The 12,753-nt window shown below is 37.7% G+C and overlaps 1 protein-coding gene across 1 annotated transcript; it reads right to left on the bottom strand.

The window, feature by feature from the left end:
* Positions 1 to 626: 626 nt before the first annotated feature.
* LOC307135453 (ciliogenesis and planar polarity effector 2-like) lies at positions 627 to 1,385 on the bottom strand (the record flags this gene model as incomplete). Its single annotated transcript, XM_079831917.1, has 1 exon — positions 627 to 1,385. One exon carries the CDS (start codon positions 1,383 to 1,385, stop codon positions 627 to 629), a length of 759 nt encoding a protein of 252 aa, XP_079688043.1.
* Between the last annotated feature and the right edge of the window lie 11,368 nt (positions 1,386 to 12,753).

Consider the following 12,753-nt stretch of genomic DNA (forward strand, 5'->3'; position numbering starts at 1 on the left):
AAAGGCCAATTCATCACAGATTTCGTATTTTAAAATAATTATATCTGGGTATTAGTTTTGCTTTGTCATTTGAACGTGTATTTGACATTGTTTCATTATAAATGTAACCATATTTCAGATATTCAAATATTTTTTAAAAATTTTAATTTTTATATTGTAATTTTTTCACCCTTTTTTGCATAGTGAAATAAAACCTATATACTAAGATGTAGTTTGTGAGCTTGTCAACTAAATACTTTGACCAAGTTTGGTGTTTTCTTCTTCCCAATGTAACATGATCCTCATATGACTAAATATTTCTTGTTTTTAATGTGTGAAAATATGAATATGAGATATATTCACCTGTTGAGCTGTTCTCCATAGCTGCTCCAGTAGGAGACAGTGCTCTAGTGTTCATGGTAAAAGCAGATGTCCAGTGTTTGGCTGCTGATCGTGTGAAAGTCTTCGCTGCTGCTGATCGTGTGAAAGTCTTCGCTGCTGCTGATCGTGTGAAAGTCTTCGCTGCTGCTGACCTTTATTTTCTTTTTTCTCTGTTATGTATAGTATTTCCATAGCAGCATAGTCCATCCATAAATTTTGCCTTATACTGACCAACAGATGTGAAATTGATCTACAATACACACAAGCTATACAATGATCTCTGAGCCCGTTTCTCTGAGAGCAGCCTGTGGGGAGATGGAGACAGATGAAGCAGCCATACAGTCCTGGTGCCACAGATGTTCTGCAAGGGCATTTAGGAGAGGCGCTACTTCACCAAGCCCCGCACTCACATCACCTCCCACTCGGAAGACCGGAAGACCACACACCTCTTGAAAATGTGTTATGTCACTCTCTGTCACGTCTGTGTGCATAAATAAGTCAAATTTGGTGCCAACCACCAATTTAACCATTGGATCTGAAGATTCTGTGATCCGTGATTTCTGATTTGAAAGATCATCAAAGGAGCCTCGATCAGTGAAGGAGAACAGGAAAAGGATGGCATCCACCTGTTCCTTACATGACGGTAACATGTGGTCAAATCTTCGCATGGCACTTTCCCCACAGTCCCAAAGCTCAAAGCGGAAAAACAGCACACGGCCACTGTCCTTTAGTCTCACAGGCCAGAAGACCGCTGTTGTCTCTATGCCTGTGTTCTCATAATGCATTTTGGGGAGATCGAGGCCAGCGAGACGGGCAGCAAGAGCACTCTTCCCGACTCCAGTCTTACCCGAGATAAGAACCTTGTAGCGAACGATGTCCACATTCATATGAGGAGGCATCATCGGCGCCTCCAAGAGCCCAAACTTTCGGCGTGTCTTCTTGTGCAGTATTTTGCTGAAAAACTCTCTGCTGTCTGCACAGCAGTGCCAATCCGACACCAATATGGATCCAAGTGGGATAGCCATTTTAATTGAGCTAAATTAGGTAAATGAAGAGACTTGCGCTTTATATTATGATATCAAGTAACTTATTCTGGGCGAACGCTGCTGCTGCTGATTGTGTGAAAGTCTTCGCTGCTGCTGCTGACTTTTATACTGGCGCAGCTCGGAATGTTCGCCGGAATGTAGCTCGGAATGCAAGCACTGTGACATCATGAGCCCTGTGATGTCACGCCGCGCAGTGGAGCCTCGATCGCTGCTTTCACAGATGATCAACTTTACAGCTTCATACAACATATCGTTTTGTTCATTTCACGGCTGTTGTGTGTCAATTTAAAGTATCGTGTGTGTGATATGCTTTATTATATTTCGCTGTTATAATGTGCATTAGTTTATTATGGCCATTGAAAGGAGATTATCGTGTCTTTAGACATGCAGTGCTTTATACATTAGCTTATTTATGATTAGTTGCTTATGTTGATGTCCTTTATGTATATTTAATTTGTATTTCTGTGTTTGTTTGTCAAATCGCTTGTTTCGAGGTATTCTGAAGTTGTAAATAACTCAATACTCATGCGTCTGGAACATGTCCATTCAGAGTAACACATCTCGACCCTTACAAAAATTAACCATGATTTTACTACAAATAAAACAAACAAAAAAAAAACACATGGTTATTATAGTAACCACAAACTTTTTGCTACACTTCCATGTTTTTTAACCAGTTTAACCATGGTATTTGTATTAAAACTGTGGTTATTCAAATGGTAATCAATACGCCAAAAAAAACATGGTTACTATAGTAAACCCTTAGTTTATTTTCATACTGTTAAACTTAATATGACATGCCCATTTTGTTTCTTATTATTAATATTTTTAAATAGTTTGCTGGATATTCAACACGTGTTTAATGACTTTGGTAAAGTTGGTTTTATATTCACACATTGGGACTTTCGTACTCAATATCTCTCCATTGGCGCATGTGGAAAGATTTATATCAGTAAAGTATTCTTACCTGTCAGTCTACTACAAGCCATTTCTTCCTTGAAATATTTGTTTTTCAGATGTGGATAAAATCATTGTCTCCTATGGACTTGGTCTGCATTCCTGGGAACGCTTACAAAAACGTCATATCCATTTATGCCAAGGAATTACCCAAAGTGAGCGATGCGTTTGCTGCAAATGTGTGATTTTCCCCTCAATTGCACCTCCTGCACAAGTTGAAAAAATATTTGTGACTTCCACAACCGAGTAGCAATAGTAGTTATCCCCAACATGTTTGATGATGGAAAAAATGGCAGAAATAAGTGTTCTGAAAGTATATATATATATATATATATATATATATATATATATATATATATATATATATATATATATATATATATATATATATATAAATAAAGAGTTCTTATACTGAATCATATGCTAGTCAAATTAAAATCATATAGGATTTATTTACATTTTGTCACTTGTTCATGTATTTCATACAGTTTTCATATTTTTTAATAGGGAAATGGTGTGCTTGCTCTTTAAGCTTATATAATACACATATAAACTACATATAATTATCATACATGATTTCAGTCAATATTAAAATATCTCTGCATATACTAACCATATATGATTTCAGTCAATAACTTACACAAATTTGTGATGGAAACACTGTTATTTCAACACAAAGTGAAACACTCAAATTATATACTCCACATTAGTAATTTACAATTCCAAATTGATAACAAAACACACAAAAGAACAGCAAAACACATTGAACACACTGTCATGGCCATCAATCATCAAAGAGACTTAAAGTGATAGTTCACCCAAAAATTACAATTAGCCCATGATTCACTCTCCCTCAAGTCATCCTATGGTGTATACGACGAATGAAATCAGAGCTATATTAAAAATGTCCTGACTCTTCCAAGCTTTTTAATGGGAATGATTCAAGATTTTGATGGCCATAAAAGTGCATCTATCCGTCATAAAAGTAATCCATCTGCAGGGGGTTAATAAAGAAGCGAAGCCATGCATTTTTAGTAAAAAAAAACAAAACAAAACATATTTATGACTTTACAGACTAAAATAACTAGCTTCCGGCAGACGATTGTATGCATCAACTTATGCCAAAAGAGTGACCTTTGACCCGACACATGATGTATTGACGAACGAGGATACGCAGAGGATAGAGAAAAACAATACACTGGTCACAAATTAGAAGTCCACAATAAAAACTGCTCCCGAGGTGGTACTTTTTCAAAGTTCGGGAACTTTCGGGGGTGGGACTTGGGCGCTGAACATGCTGATTGGTTGAACTCACGCAGCATTTTATTTCAACCGGCATTTTTAAAAGTCTTTTGCGAGGATCGTTCAGCGTTCAGTAAATATCAGTCTTGCTCTTTCTGTCCGATGGCGCGCGTTCGTCTCAGCCATTGCACGGTCAATGTCCGTAATAGCTGATGATAACATACTTTGTCTTATTTTAAATCTAGCTTTACGAGCTTTCAGAATACGCCTTAGTATCAATGCTTGTCTCTTTTCCACCATTTTGTTAATGACCTCTGTAGTAAACCAATATATAACCAGCAAAAGCAGCACTGCTTGCATCTCCTCCACTTGTTATTGTTGCAGACAGTATCGCACAAAAATGATTACTGTCCGTCGCTGACTGGGAGGAGCAGTCGCGCCGCGCGCAGTCCTACATCACCGGACTAATTTGCCTATTCTTCTCAGTACTTTAGACCGCGGTGGAAACGCAGACAGCAGCAGGTCTGGGGGAAAAAAGTTCCTGGTACAAATTGTTCCGGGTAATTTTGGTGGAAACGGGGCTATATTAATGCTTTATTCTGCATGACCTTATTCTACATCCCTTCCTTAATCCTACCCAATACCTAAGCTTAACAACCTTACTAACTAATGAGCAGTAATTAGGGGTTTATTGAGGCAAAGTCATAGTTTATAGTGAGAATTGGACCCTAAAGTGTGAACATATTTCCTATTGTACTGAACCCGTATTGAACCGTGAACCTGTAAGTGTTTCACCTCCAATAACTACACAACACTGCTGTAAACCGAAATAGAATTTTGTTTTGCATAATTTATTCATTATGCCTATAACTGTAAACCTGTTTTAAAAGAATCTATATTATATAATAAATAAATTACATTACAATATAGTTGTGCAAAATTATATTTGTATAAAACAAATATATAAAAAAAAAATCAAATATAATTTATTTGACACAAACATTACTAAATTTGAAAACTTGCACTTACTCCACTAAAATGCCTTTTGATATTCATGCATATTAATTTTGGGATGTTACTTCTAATAAAGACACACCATGAAAGTGCACTTAATCAATTCTTGTAATAACGTTTTAATAATTTTACAACATTGATAAAATTCAAAAAGACTTTATTTCATATGAAGACAAAGCACAAAACTTAAAAAAAAAAAAAAAATGTTACATTAAAGATATATATTTATATATCATTTGAAATTTGTATATTCAAAATCAAGACAAAAAAAAAACGTTGACAATTTTTCAATCCAACCATACTAAACACAATACTGTACAAAATTGCTTATTTCTTCTTTATTTCTTCATTTTGAAAAATATCTGTGAATAAAGTGTGTTGTACACACAATATGCTGTCAGGACTTGGGTTTGATCATTGCTCTTCCTGCTTTTTCTCTCATTTATGTTTCCCTGTATTATTCCACCGCACCACAGCTGTGCTCTTTTCTAAATCAGCACTACTGCACCGCTCTCTCACCTGTCTCTCCATTTAAGTTTCCCGCACTTGATTTCTGCGGCAGCTGCGCTGCATTATAATCAGGGCTCTTGCACACCTCTCTCACCTGTTTCTCCTCTCATTTAATTTCTCACACTATTTAGCTTCCTTCCTTCTCTGCCCGACTGTTTTTCTGTCATGATCTAGCCTTTCAATGTGAATCTATTTTTGCCTTGCCAAATTTTGATCCTGTTCTGTTTTTCCTAGTCTGATCCAGCCCTGCAGCTCAGTTTTCCCATCTCCTTTTGGATTTTGCCTTTTGTTATTGACACTGTGCCTGGATTATTCTCTGCCCTGCACCTTGGACTGTGTCATTTTGCTGGTCTTGAACCTGCCTGCCTCTTGACCTCTCTTCCGGCTTGCCCTCTTACATTATTGCCTCACTGGACTGTCTACCTGTTGATGACTTTGGCCTGTCCTTGGATTACGTCATCAGCTATTTCCCCTGGCTTGGCAGCTCGGCTGTCCAATGAAATAGTGTTTCTGTTGCAGTGGCAAAATACAGGGAAACATAAATGAGAGAAAAAGCAGGAAGAGCAATGATCAAACCCGAGTCCTGACAAATGCAGTGTAATTTGGTGACATTTACAATAACAAAATCAAACATTCTAGGCTATTTTTCATGCTAAACAATGTCTAGCAGAATAGTCACCATTGACAATAACCAACTTAAAGGGGTGATGAATTGAGAAATCAAGTTTCCCTTGAGCTTTTGATATATAAAAGGTCATGGATATATAAGAATATCCTGTAAGTTCCAGAGCTGAAAACTTCCTTGTTAGTCAAAGAAAAGCTTTTATTGACACCAGACCCAGAAAATGACCAATCTCAGAATGTGCACGGCTATGACGTCTGAGTGTGGTGAAGCACCGCCTCAACAGAAGAAGAACAACGTCTGATTCTGTAGCCCCGCCCACCGACTCGTGGCACTAACATGACAGCTAAGAGCAGCATAGAGCTAAACAGCATCGAATTTATAAGCAATAAACATACCACATAAGCTTTTTGGATTCTGCTTTTTAAGCATTCGAATTCCAATATTATGAATGCATGGATTAACTTTATTTTTAATGAATATCCAGCTCACGTGGGGAAGACACTGCGTTTGTTCCTTCATTTCTGATCACGTATTCGTTTGTAAACGAGACTGGATTTGCAGACAGGATGAGATTACATGAACGAATGAAGCTACACACTAATGTGAGTAAAACATTTTTTTTTATATGTGATAGTATTGCATTGCTACAGATAGTACTGATTATGTGTACATCTCTGACTGAAGCACGCTGTCACAGACTGGAGAATACTTTATTTGTGGTGTTCTTGGTTCATTACTGTCTTGATGTGCGTTGTTTAATCTCTTGACTCGATGTTTGGCACAATTCCGGTTACCGTTTGCCACACGCTGTCACTGACAGAGGGAGCAGAAGCTCATTATGCAAATCTTATCCAATCCTAGCTGTGGGCGTTTACTTCCATGTGTTCAGTGCGGCACACCCTTCAAAACTGAGCGTGTCTTGAGAGAGCCTCAAAACCAGGTCAGAAAATAGCCTATTACTTATTCATTATGATGTTTTTAAATGTAAAAACCACGCAAACGTCATAAGTTGACCTCACATGACAGTATTAAACATTTAAAAAGCCAGTTCATGACCCCTCTAGCCCTCAAACCGTATTCACTTTATAGCCCTTAATCCTGTAATTGTGGACAAATGTGGGCACAGAGGACTCCGGTGTGATCCTATTTTTTATTTATTATAAATGTTATATCACTGTCTTCGATAAAGTTTTGTCTATCCATTTATGGTGTGTTTTTTTTATTTTGGGGGTATTTTTGAATTTATTTACTTCAAAAAGTACCATATTTTCTATGTAAATTATGCTTATTTTTATGTTTAATTTTTTAATTTTTTTAACTACATTAAAATATCATTCCACTAAGTTCCGAGAGTTAAAACCTAAAGATGAAGTGTCTTTGCTGGCATCTGGTGTCTTATATTGGTATTAAATTAAGAAAAAAAGCAATAATATCAATAGCCACTAGATGGCTATAGTACTCAATGGCTGCATATAGGCTGAACTCTATGAACCACTGTATAAAATGAATTTGACCTCTTAAGTTTTTGACTATCACAAGTTAAAATTGTAATTTAAAAAAATACATATCCGTGTTAGGTGAGACTACACAAAGATGCTAAAACATGCTTAGATAAATATGACCATGCTATAAGGAAAAGACAAAGTAGTAGATCATTTATAATTTATTTCAAACACAAAACATCAAATTTAAATAACTAATTAGTACCAAACAGGTAAGAACAAACATAAAATAACTAAATAAGTGACAAGAACAAACAATAATTGTTATTTACACTATTTACATATTTACATGCACTTGTGGCAGCAGGTAATTGTCACGGAATGTTCTTTGCAGATATATTGTCTGCATTTTTCACATACAGTGCTGGTTTTTTTTCTGTTGGAAGTGCAGACATGGCACCTTTTTCTTTTTGTTGTGGGAGTTGCTGTGGATGTGCTAGGGATGCTTTCTGAGGAGGGTTGTCCTCTGATCTGATTCAGCATCCTCAAAGATGCCGCTCCATGGGGAACGCTCCTCCGTCTCTCGATTTGTGGGGACACCAGAGCCTTGCCAAGCTCTTCTAAAAAGATCCGCCTTCTCCAGGACTTTCCTGCATTCCAGCCAGGATTTATTTCGGACCACAGGACGAAGGCGTTGAGAGCTGACACATCGAGCATGCTGGAAAATACAACCATTGGCCAACGGTTTGATTTTCGCTTACAAGTGTAAGCAGCCACCATCTTGAATAATACACACAGAAAAAGAATAAAAATCAAACATTATACTGACAAAAGTACATTTACATTTATTCACTTAGCAATTCATACATTTGTTACAAATTATAAACCACAAGCAATTTTTTATAGGAAAATTTGTAAAAAATGCAACAAAAAATAAATAAATAGTAAAATACCTGGTCAAGGCTGTCCACTCCACCCTTGGTCTTGTTATAATCCAGGATTACATCCGGCTTCCTCTCGTCACCTGTGCTGACCGTGGCTCCCTTGTGAACTGTGCTCATCAAGAGCACATTTCTGGATTTTTTGGGACAGTAAGACACAAGTGTGTGTGTATTGGTGAAGGCAAATACTGAAGAGAATTTCTCTCTGCCCCTCGTCTTTACCAGCGCAGGTGGGAGCTCAGGTTTGTTTTTTCTCACAGTTCCCAGCATGCCCAGTTTCCTCTTCAGGAGCTCCTGGCCAAGGGCATACGACGTGAAATAATTATCACAGGTGATGGTGTGCCCTTGGAGACCCACGGACATGTCGAGGACAACGCGCATTGCCAGGTTCTTCTCTCGTTGCCCATCAGCTGGCTTGCCAGTATATATTTGCATATTATATGCATAACTGGTCTTAGCATCACAAGCTGCCCAGATTTTGATGCCATACCTGGCTAGCTTGCTTGGCATATATTGCTTAAAGTTACAGCGTCCTCTAAACGGTACCAGACATTCGTCGACTGTAACTGCTTGGCCAGGGTTGTACATTTTCGGTAGAATTTCAACCCATTTGTCCCATATTTCTCGAATTGCTGCCAGTTTATCATCTCTCCATCGGTAAGGTCTTGTTACTCGGTCGTCGAATCTAATGACCCTTGTCATCACTTCAAAGGCTCTCAGAGACATTGTAGCACAAAAAATGGCTCTCCCCGTTTCTGCGTTCCACAGGCTCATTGTGGCCTCATTGTGGGAACGGTAGACACCGGCCAGCAATAGAAGGCCAATATAAGCCTGTAAGTCCACCCAATCCACCACATTCCATGACTCTCCAAAGACTCTTTTTCCCTCTAAATTTGTCATGTCTATCAGTGTCTTTTGAATTTGCTCAGGAAAAAAAAGCTCAAAAGCTGACCTTACGTCCTCAACACGTGAACAGGCATATCTCGTTGGCCCAGGAGTCATCTTCATGATGTTCTCTGCAGCTGCTCTCCCTGGTGTCTGGTCAGGTGCAGTAGCAGTCCAGACAATTTCTCCATTTTTGGATGCATACGTTGCTACACCAGGATCCTCTGCCTCGGAGTCTTCATCTGTGTCGACATAATCTGGGTTAAACTCAGTCTGACTGTCCGTTTGAGATCCTTGATCCTCTGCTGACTCCAAACCAGTTTGTCTGGTCTCCTTCCTCCCCACTGGATTCCAGGAGAATATCCAGGGTTTCTGCTGCACTAAACCTCCTTCTCATTGTGCTGCTTGCAGTGAACTGAGAAAATAACTGCCACTGCAGGTTTAGGTAGCATATAAACGTTTTGTTTGGAAGTATCAACAAACCTTGCAGTAGCAGTTTGATCTGACTCTGAAGGTGTCAGGTACCAGGTGGTTGATTGGATCATACCAAAAAACATGGTCAGACATTGGCTCATTCAATTCAGTTTATATTTTAAAAAAAAGCCTAGCTCTGTCATAGGCTCATTGAATGTGTTTGTGTGTGTTTGTGTGTTGTGTGTGTGTGTGTGTGTGTGTGTGTGTGTGTGTGTGTGTGTGTGTGTGTGTGTGTGTGTGTGTGTGTGTGTGTGTGTGTGTGTGTGTGTGTGTGTGTGTGTGTGTGTGTGTGTGTGTGTGTGTGTGTGTGTGTGTGTGTGTGTGTGTGCCATGATGAGAATGTTGTAGAGGATCAGCCCTTCATTTGTGTGTATGTTAGATATGCATTGTATCTATTCATTTATTTTTACAAAAAAACAAGAAGAATGCTCTAAATTACGGTTTTTCCCATTCCTTTCTATGGGTGCCCATTTTTGACCCAAATACATTCACTCACAGTTTTTTTTTTCACCCACTTAACATTGTAGTATTGAGTTAAAAAAAATAGTGTGTGTTCAGGAGGCAAACTTAAGAAAAGTAGCCAAGTCTTGTACCGCTCAGATCAAGGGAAGTATTTTTTAAGAATAAATCAAAATTATTTTGCCCACATTTGTCCAGAATACTCTTTCTGTTCCCATCGCCTAAGAATAGAATAGCAAAAAACTGATGTGACTAGCCCAACCAAACACCGTGGTTAAAAAAAAACGAGGTATGTATAATATATATATTATATATCTTGTATGTTATACCTTTTGTACCCTTCTGTCATTGTATTCATCGTTTTTATTGTTAACAAACAAACCACATCCATCCCCCACACTTTTGAAAAGCTTGCTACGCCTCTGGATATATCCGCAACCTATTGTTATCGGCCGATAAATGATTATTTTTGATGTTATCGTTATCGGTTCAATAAGAAAATTTGACCGATATAGTCAAGCCGATAGATAATGTATTATTACCTTCAGCTGAGACAGACGCGCTGTCCACCATGATGGGTTCGAATTGCTCTAAATATGATTGGAATCACTTCGAAAAGGAAAATACAGTTATGTGCAACATGTGCAGCGCAAGTCTAACATATTATCTACATAAAATGATAATGAGAATACGGCTGTAAAAGAGCGTTGTGTTTCAGCACGTTTGTTGAGGGAAGAGCGCGCCCACGGAGTTACACCTTCATGACAAGCACAGTCAAGTTCGCTTGTGCATTCACAGCCTTTTGTGCCATTGTAAGTTGTAATATTATATTTATTATTCTGTGTATTTAATCTCATATAGGATGCGTTTGGTTGAGTTAACTAACGATGCAGTAAAGCACTTCATTGTACCGGTCTTTAGCTTCAGCACGCGCATTTCAAACAGAAATGCACAGTATTAATAACTAATGGGACTGTCCTGTACATAACACTGTAATGAGAATATTTTTTTTATAAACGTTGTGAATTCTCTGGGTTTAGTTGTTGTGTTTCAGTGCGCTGTTGTGGGAAGCGTCCACAACGCATTCTGACCTGGGCTGCGTTTCCCAAAAGCATCGTAAGCCTAAATTGATCGTAAAAACGATCGTACGAGTGATCTTAATATTAAGGTCTGTTTCCCAAAAGCATCGTAACTTAAGTAGCACTTGAAAATGATCGTAGATCTACGAAGCTCTAAGTGTATCGTAAGAAGACAGAGTTATGAGGTCACCCACAGGACAACCAGCAGATTACACCTTTAACTTTATTCAAGTGCATTGTGATAATACTATAAGGTTTTGATTGTACTTTATTGTACACTTTTTTATTATTATTTTTATTTTAATATTCTCATTATTATCAATGTTGATAAAAAAAACAGTTCTGCTGCTTAATATTTTTTGTGGAAACTGACTTTATGATCACTGGCATTTTTTATTTTTTATTTATGAGGGCAGGTAACAAACAAAAAAAATTATAAATACACATCTGAAATAAATGAGGATATTTATTTAGTCTTTTTGAAAGGTATCTTTTCTTGGTTTTTTTTGTTCAGCCATTTTGTCAGTGCCTCAGCCTGTAGGTAGTTGCTTTATATAGACGTGTTTTGATTGCTAATCCACATCAGATGACAATTATTAGGTGAAACGTTCAGAGGAAACGCTTCCATATAAAGTTATATTTCAGCACTTCGCAAATGGACAGCGACTCTTAAGTAGCACTTAGAGCGCGTTCTCGCGCGTTCATGTTAAGTACATTTTTGGGAAACGCACGTGGCATTGCTGCGAGTGATCGTAACTTCGCTCGTAGAACGCGCTCTTTAGAGCTAAGATACATCGTTATTGGGAAACCCGGCCCAGCACAGTCAAGTTTGCTTGTGTATTCGCGTCATTTTAAGCACATGTAAGTCATAATATTACGTTTTTGTAGTATAAACATCTGATTAATGTCATATAGGATGCGTTTCGTTAAGTCAATAACCCGCAGTGCTTCATTGTACCTTCCTTCATTGGAAGAGCATCCACAGGAGTTATTGGCCTTCACCGATGCGTGATTTTGTGCTAATATAAGTTGTAATATTATATTTATTTTGTATAAATATCTGATTGTTCTCATATATGATGGGTTTAGATGTTAATTAACCTTCTAAGCGCTTCAGTTCACGGTTGTTCGTTCATTCTCTCCAGCTTCACCGCGCGCTCTCAAATAGCAACATTATTTAATAGACTACACTAATATTAAAGATGTTTACTATTACTGTAATATTAAACATATTTTTTTCAAAAACACAGAAGCCTTATTTTTAATAACTAGCACTTTTATTGTTCTCGTGTCATTTCCATCAATAATATGGTTTGATTAAAACCATTTCCTTATTGTCCGCGCGGAGGCTATTTCATGCACGGCACTTGCATTCTGATTCTTTATTATGCAGCCTCAGTAATGCTGTTCAATAACTTGTTTGCATTATTTAGGTATATTATTTTTATTTTTTTAGGCAATAGAATTTTTGGTAACATTTTACTAATAAGATTGCATTTGCATTAAAGGGATAGTTCACCCAAAAACGAAAATGTGATGTTTTTCTGCTTACCCCTAAGGCATCCAAGATGTCTTCGTTTCTTCAGTAGAACACAAATGAAGATTTTTAACTCCAACCGTTGCTGTGTGTCACTCATATAATGCTTGTCAATGGGGTCTAATTCTATTAGAGTAAAAAAAACATGGACAGACAACTTCAAATGAAACCCAGCGGCTCGA

Source organism: Gobio gobio (assembly GCF_949357685.1).
Source record: "Gobio gobio genome assembly, chromosome: 1".
Lineage (NCBI taxonomy): Eukaryota > Metazoa > Chordata > Actinopteri > Cypriniformes > Gobionidae > Gobio > Gobio gobio.